The 19,873-nt window shown below is 42.3% G+C and overlaps 1 protein-coding gene across 1 annotated transcript; it reads left to right on the top strand.

Moving 5' to 3' along the window:
• Positions 1–300: 300 nt before the first annotated feature.
• Positions 301–18,225, top strand: baz1b (bromodomain adjacent to zinc finger domain, 1B). The gene is given in 22 exon segments (XM_034115028.1): positions 301–1,058; positions 2,396–2,512; positions 3,364–3,508; positions 3,827–4,025; positions 4,223–4,344; positions 4,581–4,778; positions 4,876–5,067; positions 5,177–6,482; positions 6,776–6,949; positions 7,165–7,303; positions 7,984–8,168; positions 8,312–8,426; positions 8,533–8,631; positions 9,752–9,929; positions 10,256–10,441; positions 10,769–10,916; positions 11,525–11,672; positions 12,731–12,846; positions 13,858–13,997; positions 14,097–14,203; positions 15,631–16,174; positions 16,176–18,225. Coding segments are annotated over 22 exon segments (4,764 nt in total). The 5' UTR covers positions 301–939; the 3' UTR covers positions 16,263–18,225.
• Positions 18,226–19,873: the final 1,648 nt, after the last annotated feature.

Here is a 19,873-nt window from a genome sequence, read left to right as displayed (position 1 = left end):
AACAAGGAATGTATGTCTGATCAGTTTTCAGCCAATACATTATCAACATATTGAAATGGGTTTATGTATAAATTAGTCAAAAAGATCATATAATCTATTGTCATCAGCTGACCTCTAGTCTCATTTATATTCGATGCGGGCGTGGTTTGTTTCGAGGGCTAGTGTAGTTTGACAGCCAGGCCAAATCAGCCAATGACAGGCCACGAGAGCAATTCGATGAAGGCGCTCTACTGAGGGAGCCAATGAACGTCAAGTGGGGGCGGGACGTTCTCGCGACGCTGCCTGCTGCCGGGGAAACGGAGTTCTGAGAGTGTACGGAATTGTACCGGTGGACTAGAAACTCCCGCCATTTCAACAAGGAATTAACCTCTTGATTGATCCACGTTACTTTTTCGCACCACTTGCTTATTCTTTTCTGATAACAAGACGCTCCGACCGTACGAACATCCAGCAAATACAGTTGTTTTGACGAGTACAGGGCTAGTTAGTTGCAAAGACTTGGGATTATACAGCGCGCCAGACCTCCTGCTGAACTGAGCTCTGGCTGTTGCCGCGAGTTTGATATCGGTGCGGCTTGCATCCTTTCATGTTCATCCGGAGGAACTAAAAGTTTACTAACTCTAGAGAGAGACAGGTCTGGCCACCTGTTTTACATCTTTGCTTGAAACCAGCATGGCACCGCTACTTGAGGAGAGAAGAAGGATGCGATGAGGCGGATGGCAAGACGCGCACTGTTATTGTTTTGCAACCAGATAGCAATCCAGCCTGCTAGCTAGTCAGCTAGCTGCTACACGCTGAGTGCCGGGCCTGCCGGCGGTAACCCGACAAGACAAGACACTTGCATACATGCTAAGGTCATATTATTGTATATCATTGTACTAGTTTATTGCTAGAAGATTTAATTGTACCGTTGGCACCCGTGCCATCTGTGGATTTGAAATGGCACCGCTTTTAGGCCGGAAACCTTACCCACTGGCTAAGCCGCTAGCCGAGCCACCAGGCCCCGGAGAGGAGGTCTACATCATCGAGCACACCAAGGAGGCCTTCAGGAACAAAGAGTATCCTTTAACATGATGCTGATGCTCCTATTGAGCCAACCAGCATGCTTTAAATATGTGGCTTTGTCTATGTGGCTTAATTTCTGATAACATAATGTTAGTCATTTGCACAGGACTGAAGAGCTGGCTAGCGTGATTTATTTGATGGTACCTGACATTTCCCCTCATTAAACGCTGATTTCCTCCGCATGTACACAGTGTACAGCTAATGTTCAGCCCGCTTTGCTAATCAAGCCATTGTAGCTAGCTAGCTGGCTATAACGCATTATAGCACACTTATTGTATTTTGTATAACACATTTAACAATTCCCTTCTCTTAGTTATTTATAACGAATTGCTAAAATGCTTCCTTTCACTTTCAACTTTTACCACCCCGCTGTCAGCTACTAATGCTACACGGGTTAGCTAGCACGCTGCTAACGTTAGGTCCCATTATGTCACAATAGCCCGTCGTCTGAGGATGTTGCTCGGCTGCTTTCAGTTAGCTTTAGCTAGCCTTAGACGCCGGTACATTTGCGGTTTCAAGTTTGACAAGAGAGGACAACAGCCGACATACAACTGTTTATTGATTTTAAGCAGCGCTCTTATGTATTTATCTTGGTTTTGGCAACATATTTGGGTAACTTTACCCACTTATTTTGGTGTTTGTGTGAAAACTTCAGCACGTCAGAGGTCCTTAACTGTAAGCAAAATGATGACAGTTCGGCGTGACACGCAGTACGAAAAGTGGACTTTAGGCCTTTTTATGGCAACCTGAGTTGTTTTAGTTTCTGGTATGTTTAGATTCCTGCAGTGACATGACTATATTATCCACTTTCTAAAGTATGTATGTACCTTTTAACATCTCAATCTATCATCACTTCTTAAACAACAGCTATGAGAAACATAGGCCTCATATCTAGGCTGTCCCATCTTATAGTAACACAAGGTTCACTTTACTTTTTTAGTTGAATAACGAAAGGTAGCACTGTCAAACTTTTCGCTCCAATCAAAAACCGATATCAGTGTACACTATTTTTACACTGCTAAGGTAGCCAGGACTCTCTTCCAGCATCTGTCACCATCATTATTCCTTCCCAGCCCCCCTTACAATTTTCCAGCTTCGCATTGTTATTGTACAATTCTTCAACTTTTGTTTCATCTCTTTTTTTGTTATGATATAGTTATTTCTGTGACGGTGCCCCCATCAATATTTTTATCTTTCTATCATCAGTGACACTAAATTGTCAACCTTGCCCCTTGTTTGTTAGTCTTGCTTGTAATTAGTGGACAAATAGCCAAAAATGCAGAACTGTTTTCACGTGACTATTGTAGTTTCCTTAACGAAATGCCTACAGAGAGTATGAGGCACGCTTGAAGAGGTATGATGAGCGCATCTGGACATGCAAAAGCACCGGAAGCAGTCAGCTCACACACAACGAAGCATGGGAGGAAGAACAAGAAGTCACCGAACTGTTAGTATTCCATCCACATTTTGAGTCTGCATGTACAGGATTTTCTCCACCTTGTGTAGTTAAGTACCAATAGTCTGCTCTCTGCTGATTAGTCTACAGCCTCCACATATAACCTGAATAATATGCAGGTACAGTTCAGTAAAGGGCATTGCTGTGCATTCAGATATCCAGTAAAGGTCTGTTTCACATTAATTTCTAAATAGATATACCACCACTTGTAAATAATGCAGATTAGCCGCTATAACAGCGGCTCAGTAGAGTCAAGAAAGCGCTGTAATTTCCCAGTGAAGGTCACGAGGCTTGATGCTTTGCTCTGATTGGATACATCTTGTGCTCCTCCTTTCATTCTATTTAGAGGGTGTGTGATTGAGTCATCATTGAATCTGCAATGGCCTGACGGAAGTTCCTTTGTCCTGATCAGCAAATGTGAAAAACATAGCCATATAAAATCTGAAGTAGTTCAGCTGACCTTTCTTAGTACAATTATCAACATACAGGTCTACAAATACTGTATGTTTATGTGCTTTCAGCAAGAGGAAGGTGAACAAACCCTTCATGTGGCCCAAGCAGATGTCACAGTAAAGGCAAAGCATTGCTCAGCTGCCCAAAGCTCAAGTCACCTAGGATCATGGGCTGTATTTAAGCCATGCTAATTATATCAGTCAAGAGATTTTACTCCCCCTACTGGTCACTCTCAACCCTTTGTTGCCCTGTTATGTAATGCTCCTGTCCTGGTGACAAATTAACACTGGAGAAAAAAAAGTGGAGCATTATGACACAAACTTTATTACACTTTTTATTCATATGCTAGCTTCTAAAAAAACATCTGCTGACCATTTTTCTCTGTACAGGCTTGACGAGGAATATCCCAAGTGGTTTGAGAAGCCGGTCCTGGAGATGATCCACCACAACACAGTGTCTTTAGACAAACTGGTTGAAATGGCCTGGCTGGAAATCCTCACCAAGTATGCTCTGGATGAAGAGTGTGACTTCCTGGTTAGTTTTACTTCTCAATTGTTGTTATGTAACCTTGCATTTGGATTCAGGTACACATTATCACTATACAAAGGAACCTGGAAATTATTTTAATTTCAAAGCCTATAAACACTTTTACATTTATTTTGTTCAACTCTTAGGTTCTGTTCAGAGGTGTTAACTTACAATATCTGCTAAGTCTAATATGACTTGGCATTAATTTCAAGATACTTACACATTCATTTAATTAAGTACCAATCCTCAGGGGTAGGCAGGTGTGAAATAGAAACCTTCCTCTTGGTGTGTTCTGAGATGCTCACTAGACCTTGTTCTCTTCAGGTGGGGAAGGACAAAAGTTTGCAAGTGAAGGTGGTGAAGATTCATCCTCTAGATAACCCAGAGGGCGAGACGGCGGAGAAGAAGCTCGAAGGTGCCTGCGACTCTCCATCCAGCGACAAGGAGAATGCAAGTCAGGAGAACCAAGGGAAGGAACCTCCTCCCCGAGAGGAGGAGGAGGAGAACAGGAGGGAGAGTCTCAGTGAGTAACGTTTGTGCATTAAAAAAAAAACACGTTTCCAAGCAAATAGATATTTTAAACATGCGGGTCAATATTTCTTTTGCATAAATAAAATATTTTCACGTGAGTAAATTTGACTGAAAGTATTAAACACCTTTGTTCTGTTTATTTGGATAAAACCAGTCTTATTCATATGATATTGTTTCACTTCCTATCAGGTGACAGAGCACGACGTTCACCAAGGAAACTTCCCACTGCCATGAAGGAAGAGAGGAAGAGATGGGTGATGCCCAAATTCCTTCCCCACAAATATGACGTAAAGCTCATCAATGAGGATAAGGTCAGTATCCTGTTTTTCAAATGAAACAATACGTTTCTACTCTTCCTTTCCCCTCTATGGTCTTGTCTTACAACCCATGGTAGTATATTAGGCATTGTCTTTTTCTGTGGTGCAATTGATTATGTTTAGGAGCTTGGTTTCAAACCTTCTCCAGCATTGTGTGGTTCATGATCTTTGAGATATAGACAGAGTTTGATTTTGTAAATTGATGTTGTATCCCACGACTTGTCTTATAGGTGATCAGTGATGTCCCAACAGACAGTCTTTTCAGAACGGAGCGCCCTCCAACAAAGGAGATCATGCGCTACTACATCAGGCACTATGCTCTGAGGCTGGGCATGGGAGAGAGTGCTCCCTGGGTAGTTGAAGATGAACTGGTTAAAAAATTCAACCTGCCAAGCAAATTCAGTGACTTTCTTCTTGATCCACACAAGGTACAGTTACTCATGACAGTTTTTTTTCATCATATAACCTACATTTTAAAATGTTGCTTGTTCCTGACTCACACTTGTTGTTGTTTTTGGTCTAAAGTTTTTAGCAGAGAATCCCTCTGCAAAGCGTAAGAGCCTGTCGTCTCCAGAGGGTAAACCTAGCAAGAGGCTCAAGAGCCCTGACACACCTGGAGAGGATTCAGGGAATGAGAAAGGAGAGAAGAAAAGAAGACGGAAGAAGAAAGACTCTTTAGGCATGCCCCTCAGTCCGACCATTTGGGGCCACATGCAGGTTAGCTGGCTTGTAAACACAATATAATGTCTCGGATATGTTGCTACTTGATGCTGATGTGGTAGCCTTTTGAACTTTACTTAAATTGCTCATGTTGTCTGTATTTCAGAAAATACAAATGAATGGCTCCCCACTCAAGGTGAAGAATTCGGGAACCCCAAAGAAAGGAGAAGGCAAAGGCTCGGCTCCCTCAACTCCAAAATCAGGTAGAAAGTCCGGGGACAAGAAAGAAGCAAAGAAAACTGGAAAGAGCGGTGTCCTCAAAGCTTTTAAAAAGGACGGCAAAGCTGGTCCTAAATCCCCAAAGATGAAGCAGATGACTCTGCTGCATCTAGCTAAGAGCACTCCAGCTGGGAGCCCCAAGAAGAGAGCCCGTAGTAGTGGCATGGGTACCGCGAAACTGGGGAAGCCCCTGCACCCGATGGCTCTCCACCTCCTTCGTTACTATAAGGAGCACAAAGGCAAGGAGGACAAAAAGACCTCCCTTTCCTCCCTCCTCTCCAAAGCCGCAAAAACCTTGTCCCCAGACGATCAGAGCCGGCTGCCAGAGGAGCTCAGGGAGCTGGTGCAGAAACGCTGGGTGCTGCTGGAGCAAAAGAAGCGATGGGCAGCCATGAGCGAAGAGGAAAGGAATGAAGAGATGAAGAAAAAGCGAGAGGAAGTCAAAGAGAAATTGCGAGAAAAGGCCAAGGAGAGAAGAGGGAAGGAGATGTTGGTCCGACGGGAACAATCACGCAGATACGAGGATCAGGAGATCGAAGGTGGCAAGACACTGCCGACGTTCAAGCTTGTTGACATGCCTGAAGGATTGCCCAACACCCTGTTCGGAAGTGTGGCTATGGTTGTGGACTTCCTCCAGTGCTATGCTGGGCTACTGATGCCGGAAGACCAGTATCCCATCACAGCAGTGGCTCTGATGGAAGCACTGGCCGGGGAACGCTCAGGCTTCCTGTACCTGAACAGAGTGCTGGTGGTGCTGCTCCAGACGCTGCTGCAGGACGAGCTGGCAGAGGGCTACAGCGAGCTCGACATGCCCTTATCTGAGATCCCCCTCACCATGCACTCGGTGTCTGAGTTGGCGCGGTTGTGCCTGCGACCATGTGACGCCCAGGGCGAGGGGAGCCACCAGGGCTCTGTGGACTCTGGGGCTTTGGGGGGCTTTGATGACGTGGTCACCAGCGAGTTCTTGGAGAAGCTCGAGACAATCGAGGTGTTTGAGCTGAGCTCCGACGAGAAGGTCAGCCTGCTGGTGGCTTTGTGCCATCGCATACTCATGACGTACTCGGTCGAAGACCATGTCGACGCAATGCAGCAACGATCAGCTGAGGTGTGGAAGGAGCGCCTGGCCATGCTGAAGGAGGCTAATGACCGCAAAAGGGCGGAGAAGCAGATGCGAAAGGAGATGGAGGGCAAAGGTAGGCAGGATCACAGAGAGCTCTACCTACAGTTTTTAATGCCGGGCTGAATATGAGTGATTTCATATTGTGATTCTTGCTTCTCACCCCACTAATTTGAACTGAAAAAATATCTAAATTTAAGTTTATTTATCATGAGTATGTTTTGATAATAATCCATTGTCTACATGGGAGAGTTTAAAATATTAGAGCGATAACAATTTTAAGTGTTTTATTTATTACACCAACATTTTAATGCTAAATTGATAACAATATCTTTTTTATTAAATGTATTTTTTTTTTTTTTTTCAAAGGTGAGAAAAAGAAAGAGGGGAGTGTTAAGAAGGAGACCAAAAAAGAAGTAAAGGTGGAGCCAAAGGTGGAGCCAAACCCGGAGCCCGAGGACATGATCAGCTCACTGAAGAGCCGGCGGCTGATGTCCGTGCAGGCCAAGAAGGACAAGGAGGAGATGGAGAGACAGAACAAAGGTACATCTAAAGCAGAGAGCACATTATAATGTAGGTTAGTCATGCTTAACAGCACAAGTGCCATTGTTCTCCACCTCTGAAATCTAATATGTCATATAGAGCAACGCCAGTTTATTATTATTATTATTATTATTATTATTATTATTATTACATTTTAGGAATTTGTCAACCTTAAAACCTAAATTTGGTGTGCTACTTTTTTAATTTTCCCGTAGAGCGCATGGAGAAGGAGGCTGAAGAGGAGCGGATACGCAAACAGCGGGCTGCTGTAGAACGGGCCTTCCAGGACGGTATCACCAAAGCCAAACTGGTGATGCGCAGGAGCCCTCTGGGTACCGACAGAAATCACAACAGGTGAGCTTTGAACACAAATGCTGAACGATTATACACCGATACATGTACATGATTTAATAATCATAATAATACATTACATTTATAAAGCGCTTTTCCTGGTTCTCAAAGCGCTTACAAGCAAGTAAAACAAAATAACAACAAAAGTTTAAAGTGCTAAGCTAGGTGGAATAAGGGCAAGGGGTTAGTTGATTAGGAGTTGAAGGCAAGAGTGAAAAGGTGAGTTTTGAGGGATTGTTTGAATGATGTGAGAGTGTTGGCGGATCTGACGTGGCAGGGGAGAGAGTTCCAGAGTGAGGGGGGGGGGGGGGGGCTGCTGCGAAGGTCCTGTCACCCCCGGTCCGGAGCTTCGTCCTGATGGGCTGCAGTAGGTTAGCTCCAGCAGACCTGAGGCGACGGGTGGGGGTGTGTTGTTGGATGAGGTCACAGAGGTAGGGGGGGGCTTTGAAAGTGAAAAGTAATATTTTAAAGTCAATGCGGTGTTTGATGGGGAGCCAGTGGAGGTCATGGAGGATAGGGGTGGGTGATGTGGTCGGAGCGTCGGGTGGAGGTGAGCAAGCGGGCAGCTGAGTTTTAGTATGAATGCAGGTGATCCAAAAAAGTATGCTGTTGCAGTAATCCAGTCGTCCATTTTAAATAACCGAAGTATACTTTAACCGTGGTTGCTTTCTGTCTTTGTTCAGGTACTGGCTTTTCTCTGACGTTGTTCCCGGTCTGTACATTGAGAAGGGCTGGGTGCACAAAAGCATCGACTACAGCTTCACCCCCCCACCTGAGGACAAACCGGCTGAAGCTGCTGAGCCGGCAGAAGCTGCAGAGGTAGAAGAGGAGGAGGACGGAGAGACGGCTTCCAATCATGATTCACAAGGTACAGTACATGTTTGAGAAATAAATGAATACTTACTAAAATATTGGTATTGGTAAAATATTCCTCTGCAACTCCTTTTTATGCACATAACTGTTTTTTTCATTTTGAAAATCTTTGATGATGAATGACTGTTTATGTTGTAGGAGCTGAAAAGGATGATGGCAGCATCGATGGTGCTATTAGTGAGGGAGCCCAGCAGGGGGCAACAGCAGACGTCTGTATCGAAACTACTATTCCCAACCAGGGGCAGAACCTCTGGTAAGAGCTTAGTCTTTGCCGATCCTTTTCTCTTTCATTTAATTATTTAAATCTGTTCCTTTTTTACACAACCGTTCCTTCAATTCTTCTCTGCCTCTGCATTCAGGTTTGTGTGTGAAAACCCAGCCGAGTTGGAGGAACTGGTGGAAAGTCTTCATCCTCAGGGTGTTCGAGAGAGCGCACTGAAGGCGAAGATACAAAACAGGTGCGTGCACTCATTATAAGAGATAACTACTTTAACAAACATCCAGTCCCAAGGCTCTGCTAACGCATTAGCTTGTTTTATCAGCGTTTAGGGATGTACTGGAGTGATCCAACAGGTGCTGGTCCAAGCTTTTGCTTTCTAGTTGCTGCTATAAAGAAAAGCCTTTATTTTGAAATAAGCCTTTTTTTGTAGTATCTTTTGGCAGAAATTGAATATATTATTTATAATAAGTGATGATGTAAATATGGAGCTGAATCAGAGTTCCCGTTAGAATTTCTTTTGCCGGTCAAAATGTCCGTTAAAGTTGAAATCTTCCGGACAAAATTAGAAAAGTGCCGGTCGAAGGTCTTCTTTGTTATTTATTGAGCTTTAAAACAAATTGATATGATTCGATATTAAACAAACTAATTATAGTAGATTAACTACATTATTTAAAAGTGTACAGTAACTTACAATAACACGGGAATAATAAACGGAGTGCTCTCTCCTTCTCCTGACAGCCCGCCAGTATCATGCAGCTCGCGAATCCAGTAATGAGTGACCCGACAGTAAAACTAAGCATATCTATAACTAGTTTAGGAAGTTTGAGAGGTAATTAAAATAGCTACGTGTGATTTTTTTTTTTTTTTTTAACCTGAAGTGTGTGTTTTGCTCCGCTCACCGCTGCAGGTGATCATGCGTGTCGACTCGTCAGCAGCAGCTGATCTCTCTCCCATCAGATTAGACTTCACTCACGTTTATCTCCATATCGATCAGATCTAGCTAGTTCTAGCTAATGATATGACTACCTGCTTATTAAAAGACACCTAAACAATAAGCGTCGCTATGCAACCGGGTGAGGCCACAAAGTATAGCGCAGCATTATGCATTTGTTTACATGCCCACCGGAACGCCCATACAGGACATCTCTTTCTCCACATTAAGTGTTAGACATTAGAATTGACTCTTCTTGTCTGTTACATAAGTGGCGCAACTGATGCGGTATTGCGCTCAGGGGAAATTATTTTGACCGGAGAGATTTAGATTTGCCGGTCTTCAGCATATTTTACCGGTCATAGTCCGGTAATTACCGGCTAACGGGAACTCTGAGCTGAATACTAATCTGTCATTCCCGTTTCAGGTACCAGGACATCCTCCACTCGGTCCATCTGACGCGTAAGAGCAAGCCGGGCCTCAGGACCTGCGATGGCTTCACAGAGCTGCTCAACTATCTGCGCAGTGACATCCAGGAGATCGCCTCACGACTCCAGAAGGGAGGCCTGGGGTACCTGGAGGACAACGTAGACATCGAAGAACAGGTGATTAGTTTATCTGGCTTCATACAGTATGTGTAGACCGGGCTAAGTGATTGTTTATAACTGTTTCTCAAAACCTGTTATATACTCTATGTATCCAATTTAGGCCGCAGGGTTGAAAGATTAATATGTGAAAAAGGGAAGGGTGTTGTTTACAAGCCTTGTTGGACATAAACCATCATAAACTTTTAAATGGGTTTGATTAAATCAAGGTTATTTTTATTAAACAGTGAAGTGTTACAGATTTTTCTAGCTCATGGTTTATGTGTGCGTTGTCCGAATATCCTTACGATGTCATAATGTACGTCTGTTTGATCCTCTATTCACAGATGAAAGACATGGAGAAGTTGAAAGACTTTGGAGAGATCGTCATCACCATCCAGGCCTGTGTGATCAAAAAGTTCCTGCAGGGATTCATGGCCCCCAAGCAGAAGAAGAAGAAAAAGACAGCCGGAGAGGAAAGCAGCAAGGCAGAGGAGGTGGACGATGAGAAGAAGCTGGCAGAAGAGGCCAGGGTAAGAGAACATGTTCATCTTTTTTTTAAATTGTGTCACCAGTGTCCACCAGGAAGTCACTAGATGTTGATGAAATAGGGATTTCGGCACGGATGTTTAAGTCAAAATTCTAGATAAGGCGTATTAGTGATAAAGCAACAGTAATGATTTGTATGTTTTCCAAATATCTATATTAAAAAAAGCAGAATTTATAAGAACCTAACGACACATGTAAGTAAGCTGAAGTCTTCTTCACAACACTTGTTTACAGACAGAGCTACTTCTATTGAAGTCTTTCTTCATGTAAACTGATTCTGAGTTTAATCAAGTCTGAACTCTTCCTCCTAGGTGGCAACAGCGGTGGAAAAGTGGAAGACTGCTATCCGAGAGGCCCAGACCTTCTCCCGCATGCACGTCCTGCTGGGAATGTTGGACGCCTGCATAAAATGGGACATGTCCGCCGAGAACGCTCGCTGCAAAGTCTGTCGCAAGAAAGGTAAAGAACTGCTTTTAGCTGCTGGCTCAAAAAAAGTAAATAGCTGTAATTTAAATGTGTAATCTCAAGTTATTGAGAGTGGCTGAGAGTATGATGCCTCTTTAGGCATTTACATTTTTGGTTGGACAAACCAATAGGGATGAAATAACACCTCAGAACACCAAAACAGCACCATTACTGGCTCCATAAGGCAGTTCCTAATAAAAGGTGTGATTAGGAGGTTACTGAGTTGCAGTTTGAGTGAAGCATTGCTCCATTTCTACGCTTCTGCTTCCTGTTTAGCGGTCAGGCAGAGCCCATCTGTGCTGCAGCTGATGGAGAGTAGACCCCGGTCCAGACAGGGCCTCAGGGACAGGCTCAGAGCAGAACCCTCTGTTAGTATCAGGCAGGTCTACATACACAGCCGGCAGCTCCACCGGCCCTCAGGTGAACCTGTAGTGATAAGATGCAGATAAGAAAGTCGCTTAGACACACAAGATGTTTTGGGCCTTTTCAAGGGAGTGGAAGATAGGGACAAAAATGTGGGAATACATTTTAGGTAAAACAAGGAAATTCATTATTAAAAATATCTTCTTTAGCTCAGTCCTAAGATATATGATATTTTTCAGGGGACGATGAGAAACTGATCCTCTGTGACGAGTGCAACAAGGCCTTCCATCTGTTCTGTCTGCGGCCGGCTCTGTACCGCATCCCAGCCGGAGAGTGGCTGTGCCCGGCCTGCCAGCCCACTGTGGCCCGGAGGGGGTCCCGCTCCAGGTAACCGTCACACTTTGACCCTGTCCTGCATCGTGAATTTAAAGTCTTGTAAAACATCGTGGTAACCTTCTATATAGAGGTCATGAAAATATTAAGATGTAGTATTCAAATGTTCTTATGTACCTTGTCCAGACAAATACATAATAATGTCATTATTACATAAGTGTTACGCATACAATAACAAGCTCACTATAGATGTGAACACCTGCATCCACCATTTCATGCATCTACCCACACAGCCTAAAAAAAACTGATGCCTTATATGGCAAAGCATTTACATTTGACATATAAAAGCTTTTTATACAGACATCTCTCCAAATTAAATTGACAAAAATGAAGCTTGATCATTTTCTATAACCTATGCAGGTTTTTAATTTTACATTTTCCACACTCGTTCTTAAAAGGACTGTATTATTATTATTTATGAATTGATCCCGCCCCTACATTTTAATTGAAGGAAAATGGCAAAGCAGTTGCTCGACTAGAAGTCAGCGTGACAGCTTGTGACACAATATTGTGAACCCGTTCTATGATCATTTGTCTGAATCTACCAAAAGCTCTACAGACACGGAGCTAGAAAGGAAATAAGAACCGTTCTAGCTCCGTGCTGGTGCTAGAACGGTTCGCAATTGGTCAGCTTTTCCACTGACAAGAGCCCTGTAGGAGCTACGTCACAACGTCACCGTTTAAGCCGCTACGTATATTGTACATATCATCAACAATGGCGGCTTACCAGGAGCTGACGGAGCCGTACTTAATGTTGCTCCTATACTTGCAAAGCCAAATTGAATTGAAGAACCACCTATGCACTGTTATACACAAAGTTTATGGCTTATTACTGTTATCCAGATTGACGTAGTAAACCTTTAGCCACAGTTTTAGCAGCATTTGCCGAAAACGGCAGTGGTACGCCGCTCGTGTCACAGCAGCGTTTTAGCGTACCGTTTACTCACGGGAGCAGCCGCTGGAAGTAATCATCTTTTCTAACTGGACACACAATGTGATTTCTTTGTAACTCATGTTGAGATGTTTGATGATCGGCAACCTCTCCATTGCAGGAACTACAACCAAGACACTGATGAAGAGGAGGATGAGGAGGAGTCAGAAGAGGAGGAATCTGAGGAAGAAGAAGAGGATGAGGAAGAGAATGACTACAAAGCCATGGGCCACAGCTGTGAGTATCGGCGAGAGAAAATGAAGATGCTCTTAGCTTGTTGAGGGATGACCTCACTATCGGGATAAGTGGACACAGTTCCAGTCTCTTCTGACGTCTATGCACCCGCTCAACAATGCATCATATTTTGTATTAAAAACATCGGTAGAATATTGTCTTGAACATAAAGTCTCCTTTCAAGTCTAAGTAAATAGAGTCCAAGACCCACTGTAAGTCTTTGGGAAACTTGACATGCCTTTTTGATTATTTATTTATTTATTATTTATTAAAGGGGAATGTATTTAAATGAGCATTGCCATGTATTAAACAAATGCATTTTGATTTCGCACAAACCCTACAGTGTGCCTGGGGTTATTTTTTTTTAAAGGAAACTTCCACAAGTGTAATATGTCCTCTTAATGGTATAAATACATGTAGTTGTCCAAAATGAAATATCACAGATTAAATGTGGTTTTGGAAAATGTGGGATGTCCTAGTTTCAGCTGGTCGGGAATGAGAGGAATGCTGACGGGGAGTTTTAGTCTCTATTGTCCGGGGGTCGTCATGTAGCTCAGCTCAGGTCTGGATCTGCTTTGAAGCCACGTGTCACTCTGGCTTCACTCTCAGTATGTGGCAGGATGATCCTCTCTGTCAGGTCCAGCCTGCATGTCAAGAATAAAGATTAGGAAGTTATATGCATCGATGAAGAACGGTTCAAGAGAGGATCGCAAAAGCAGCGGAATATTTTAGATAGTCCAAAGCAGTGCACACTGGGATATGTTTGATTACAACATAACAAACATTTAAGCTGTTGTTATTTGAACATCAGTTTCAAACAAAATCCTTATTACAATATGTCCCTATTTGCGAGATGTTTGTTATGACTAATTAACTGTTCATTTTGGTTACAAATAGGGAAGTTGTCAGATTTTCTAAGATGATCTTTTCCCCTGCTGCCCTTTTTAGTGCTTGAAGAAATAACCCTAACCCTTGCCTCTCTCGTTTACTGATAACCTCCTTTATTCCTTACAGTGAGACCAAGGAAGAAAAATAAGCAGTCTTCGTCTCGGCCGAAAAGTTCCAAAAGCAAACCCAAGAAGCAGTCGTCTTCAAGTACTCCGACCAGCAAACCAAAGTCGGGCCCAACCAGCCCCGCAGATATCGATGAACTGGTAAGAAACCACTAGAAGAATGAAAGAGTACACATGTAATGGGATGAGTGAATCAGTTTGTTCTAATTGTTGTATGTGTGTATGTATGTGTGTGTGCAGGTGCGACAGAGTTCCCAGACAGGCGTGCGCAAGCAGGCGCTGGAGCTGGAGCGGTGCGAGGAAATCCTCAAGAAACTCATGAAATTCCGCTACAGCTGGCCGTTCAGGTGAGCAAAGCACCGTCTCTTTATGTTTGGATGGACGGTCAGGTTATTCATAATAAGTTCTGGAGCAGAAAGTCTTTACGGCCAGGAGGCATGTTTAGATATTTTATTTTATAATACGATTTCTTGTGTTTAGTAGAAACCCCAAATGTTCTTTTGGGGAGACAACATTTCTTAACATCATGACACCCAATCCCCAGTACATTCAACATGTATAATGATGTCATTCAGGGTTCTTACGGTCATTAAGAACCTGGAAAAGTCATGGAAATTCAAAAAGCTCATTCCAGGCCCTGGAAAAGTTATGGAAAACAATATTTTTCATGGAAATGTAACTAAAGTTGCATCAAATATAATTTATATTTTATCTAATCGCCGAAATAGTAATACTATAATGTATAATGTATATAATGTAATACTGTATCGTATAGTAATGAAACGTAAAATGGCATTTAACTGACGAGGTATTTTGCTGGTGAGAGATTTTAGTTGCTTTAGCGTGTAGAAGCTAGTAAGCCAACTATTTGATTTGTTTTAGATCGGCACAACATGTTTCTTATGCAGACCTTATTTTCCTGTTCCATGTTAAAATAAACAATTTTCAGTGGTACCGCTGAGAAAGAGTAATTTTTTTGGTCATGGAAAATTAGATTACGGTCATGGAAAAGTCATTGAAAATCATTGGTGAAAAAGTGTATGAACCCTGATGTTTAGCTATTTTATTTTATAATACGATTTCTTCTGTTAGTAGAAACCTAAAATGTTCTTTTGGGGAGACAACATTTCTTAACATCATGACACCCAATCCCCAGTGCATTCAAGATGTATAAAGATGTCATTAAGAAAGGAGTTTCTGAAAAAGAAAAACTTTAATTCTAGCTTTATTGAGTCGATATTAGTCTGAACTAGGGCTGTGAAATTAATCGTATTTCAATCTCGATTACGATTTTGGCTTGCAACATAAGCCAAAATAAAGAAACGAAATAAAACGATTATTATTTTTTATTTAAAAAAAAATATATATATAATTTTTTTTTTTATTTTTTTTTTATTGGTATTTCAGTTGAATTATACTTAAAGTTCAGGGTAATCAACTGTTAAAAACATACTGTTCACATTTTTTTTCTTTCAATAAATTGATGTTTTCAAAGTAAATGGATAATCGTTTTTAATAATCGTGATATCAATTATTGACCAAAATAATCGTGATTATGATTTTTGCCATAATCGCACAGCCCTAGCCAATATTACCAGATCCCTGATGAGAGGTTAAATGTTGCAGATTGTTTCTTTCAACCCATGAATACATCATAATGAACATGCTTTACACTCCGAGTTTGTTGTTGTTAAATAACAAAGCCTATCCCCTGAACGACTTTAGAGATCATTCATTATTATGTATTCTTAACGGCACTCTTCTCCTCTCACAGGGAGCCTGTGTCCCCAGAGGAGGCGGAGGACTACCTGGACATCATCACCCAGCCCATGGACTTCCAGACCATGCTGGGGAAGTTCAGCCAGAGTTCGTATCGGCACGCCCAGGAGTTCATGGAAGACCTGAAGCTGGTGTTCTCCAACGCCGAGGAGTACAACCAGCAGGGCAGCAGCGTGCTCTCTGCCATGGTGAAGACTGAGCAGTCGTTCACCGAGCTGCTCCAGAGGCTGCTGCCCGGCCTCAGCTACCTCCGCCGCCGCTCACGCAAACGCGTCAGCCGGGCTCCTGCAACCTCTGAGGATGAAGAGGAGGAGGAGGCGGAGGAAGAACAACAACAACCGAAGAAGAAGATGCAGAATGGCAAATCGAACACGAAGAAAAGCAAAAGTGTTCGGGGACGGCGGGTGGAGAGCGAGAGCGAGGGGGACGATGATGATGGCAGGAGGAGGAGCAAGCGGACCTCCAGCTCCTCGGGGAAGAAGGATTACAGGGAGCAGGATAGCGATGGCGAGCGGGACACACGGAGAAATCGTCAGCGGGGGGGGCCGGGGCGATGCGGCGGGGGCGAGCAGCGACGAAGAGCGGTCCAGCCGGCAGCGACATTCCAAGAGACAGAAACGCTCCTGAAGTCCAGGCTTTTTATTTCCCACTGTCTCTCTTTGCTTTCAAAATTCTGTCCCGCTCTTCTAAAAATGATCAAGAGCCCTCCTCCTCTTCCTCACAGCCAGCGGGACTTAAACCTCAGAAGGACTTTTTTGTGTCATTGAATTTGTTCATATTTTGAAAAACAAAAGAAAACCTATATTTGTAACATGTTTAATATTGGAGATCTTTTGTTTATTTCCAACCGATAAAAAGGAGACACTTGAGATAATGGATGGGTCCTCGTAGCTCTTAAGACTCTTTTTGATTTAAATTTCATTTCCAAGTTGAAACCTCACACACGAGTGTAATTCGACCTAAATGTTGTCCGTGTAATAGATGGAGTCCCTGTAGCGGAAACCCTATGAAATCCTTTTTGTTTCAAAACAGCGCTGATGTCTAAATGTGTTCTGAAATGCATTTGTCCTGTCATTTGTAAATCGCTCTTACTACTAAGCATCTTGACACCAAGGTTATCTTCGGTCAAATGCCAGTCTATAGATACACATGGTAGTTTTTTTTTTAATACTAGTTTTAGAATTTGTTTTCCCAGTCCAGGTGCAGGTTTATTGTAAAAAGCTGGGTCGAGACTGCAGGTCACGTGCGGTCGCATCACGTAAGAGCTAAACGTTGACATCTCTTGCTGCCAAGATATTTTTTAAAACAGGGATCTGACTTTTGTTGTGGTGTAGAGCTGCCCAGCCTTTCCTTTGTAGTGCCCTGCCACTTTAAAAGAACCGGTACCTCAATGCTCCTTCAGTTTGCACTCCTCCTGTGTAAAGTGCACCTATTATGCCAGCAGCTGCAGGACCAGACTTTATTAAAAAAATAATGTGCATAAACATTTGTAAACGGTGTTTAAAAACGACAATTGTGACGTTTGTTAAGAAAATGGGCATTTTTGAATATTTGATATTTTTTGCACATTTGATTTGGTATTGTAAATGACAACTTCTTAATCGCATTCAATAAAAAAAACAAGGTTAAATCACAGCTCTCCTAGTCAATGCAGAGAACGGCAGACTTTTATTTTTCATTGTCTCAGCAGAAATAGTCACTTGTACATTTTGCCACAAACACAAGTCGCTCATTTGAATGAATTTAGGGAATTCAAAGTTTCTCGTTGGAGGCGAATGAAGGTTTCCCTGCATGTCCTGGCTCAGCCACCAGGTGGTGCTCCACTCCTGCTCTCTGAATACTCTGATACTTAGTATTTCAGTGACAGTGCTGTTGGCCCACTGCTGATACTCACTTCTCTGTGTGCACTGGTCATCAAAGGACAGGGGGGGCTTTATACTGCTGGTGTATTTGGCTCGACAACTCGTTCAGTAATAACCTCTACACAACTTAACGTAAACACTTTGATGTGCAGAGGTTTCTGTAGTTCGGGACGAGGACACCAGCAGTGTATAAGTATTCATATATATGTGTACTGATAAGGCAGGGATGGTTTGCCCTCTTCTCTCTGTACCGTGCTGTTTTCATCACAACCTCTACTGATTTCATTTGGCCACTGATGGTTCCCCAGCCCTTTTAGTTTTTTTCATTTCGGATTTGTTTTGTCATTAACAATTGTAAACATCACTGTTGTTATTGTGTCATTTCAACAGACAAACTGCCCCTCTCAAGTGGAGACCTGACTGTAAATGCTTTCTTTGTTCTTGGAGGAACTGCAAAAGGGTCTTTTACACTTCCTTTTTATATATATATATATTTATAGTCTTTAAAGCTGGGTTTGGGCAGGTTCAAAGGATTCACATGTAAAGAATTTTCAATAAAGGCTATGGACGAAGACTGTAGTTCTCCCCGTTGTATTTGTGTTGAGCTGATGACACACACATCACTGCCATCTGTAAAACCTTGTGATATACGACCAGGGAGGAAAGCGGGTTAGCCGTGACCACCGACCGACGTCTAATTTTACTTTTTAATAAAAAATCAAACATTGTCTAATTCTCTCGTGTGATCTCTTTTCTCAGAAACATTTGCACCTTCAAACAGGCGGTGTGACATTAAAGAGGATAAAGGGTTCCTTATTCACAGCAGAGGATGACTAACTAAAACTGTTTCATGACTTTTTGTGGAAAAGGTGAGGTTTATTAGAGTTGAGTAGTATGGCCTTTAAATCAACTCTGGCTCTGTAATTCATTTTTTATTGTATTTTTTGTACTGTAAGCAGTAGTGGAAGAAGAATACTTACATCTTATCCTTAAATAGAAGTAATAATACAGTGTAGAGATACTGTTACAAGTTGAACTGCATTGAAAATATTAAACTTACGTAAAAGTATTAGCAGTAAAATGTACTTAAAATACAAAAAGTAAAAGTACTCATTCTTAACAACGGCCCAATTTTAATCTGACTGCTGGCAACGTTGGAGATACTTTTAATAACCTGTTGTGCTTCCAGGTACCATACATCAAAAATAGTGCATCTTAATGTATCAGTTGATGTGTTTTTGTATAATTAATAATAACCTGCAGTAACTAATCTTGATAAATAAATGTAGTGGGGTAAAAAGTACAATGTTTGCTTCCAAAGCAATGAAGTGTGCATAAAACGGAAACAATTATGTAAAGTACAAGTACCTCAAAATGTACTCAACTTGAGTAAATGTACTTTCCACCGCTGGTGTATCTTCATTTAATTCAGTTGATAGGCAGAAAGAAAATATCATGAAGCCAGTAGAAATCTTTGGACTTGAGAAAAGTATTTACACAATGGTATTAAAGTGAGTAGACTGCTTTTGAATTGGGCTTCTAAGGCTTTTTATGGACCCAAAGAACGATGCTGCTGCACTCAGTGGTCCGAAACATTTTTACAGGGACCTCTCTCCACAAAAATGTGCCCATACAGGTAGTTATGAGAGGGCAATGATAACTACACAGTGGAAAGTCCCGGTACTATAACCACAATGAGAAGTGTGTCTGTGATGTACTGAAGTAGAGGACAGCCAGATCTTATGAAATATCTAGCGAAGTGCTGACAGCCTCTGAGCCATCTGTAATTTGGCAACAGGTGTAGAGGCTAAGATGGATCAGAGTAAAGGTCAGAGATGTGAAAAGTCAGTGGAAACGCAGCAGTTGATTAGAGACCGCTCCATCACGCTGACAGCTGCATTCAGATATAATAAACATAAAATGATGTTTCACTTTGGAACATTTTATTGCCTACGGAAAATAGAATCAAGAATGTGGACATGTATTTTTTACCCGCCTTTTCTAAGAGCTCTCTATTTTAAAATGGAAGCGTCTGATCATCTTCCCATGAGCTCTTTGTAAATGCAGCCATAAAGAAAGAGGTTGCTACGTGTCTTGACCCACAAGAAGAAAAAAAGAGGCAGATTCGGGACGCCTCGAGGCGTTCGCAGCATTTTGTATTTGTGTTGTTATTCCTGAGTCTAAACGCTGACTGAATCACAGTGACAGCCTGTTTTAGTGGCTGACTTGTTTTGGGGAAATGGAGCCAAAACCAACTGAACACTGCTATACACCAAAATGAACTCACTCGCACAATTTGAGTGAACTTGTAATGAACTCCTGCTTCCTTAGTTTATAAAACCTTGTTTCTTAACTTATATGAAGTACAATGCAGTA

This window comes from Trematomus bernacchii, unplaced genomic scaffold (assembly GCF_902827165.1).
Source record: "Trematomus bernacchii unplaced genomic scaffold, fTreBer1.1, whole genome shotgun sequence".
Classification (NCBI taxonomy): domain Eukaryota; kingdom Metazoa; phylum Chordata; class Actinopteri; order Perciformes; family Nototheniidae; genus Trematomus; species Trematomus bernacchii.
The sequence above is the reverse complement of the archived record's forward strand: the minus strand, read 5'-3'. Positions and strand labels throughout refer to the sequence as shown.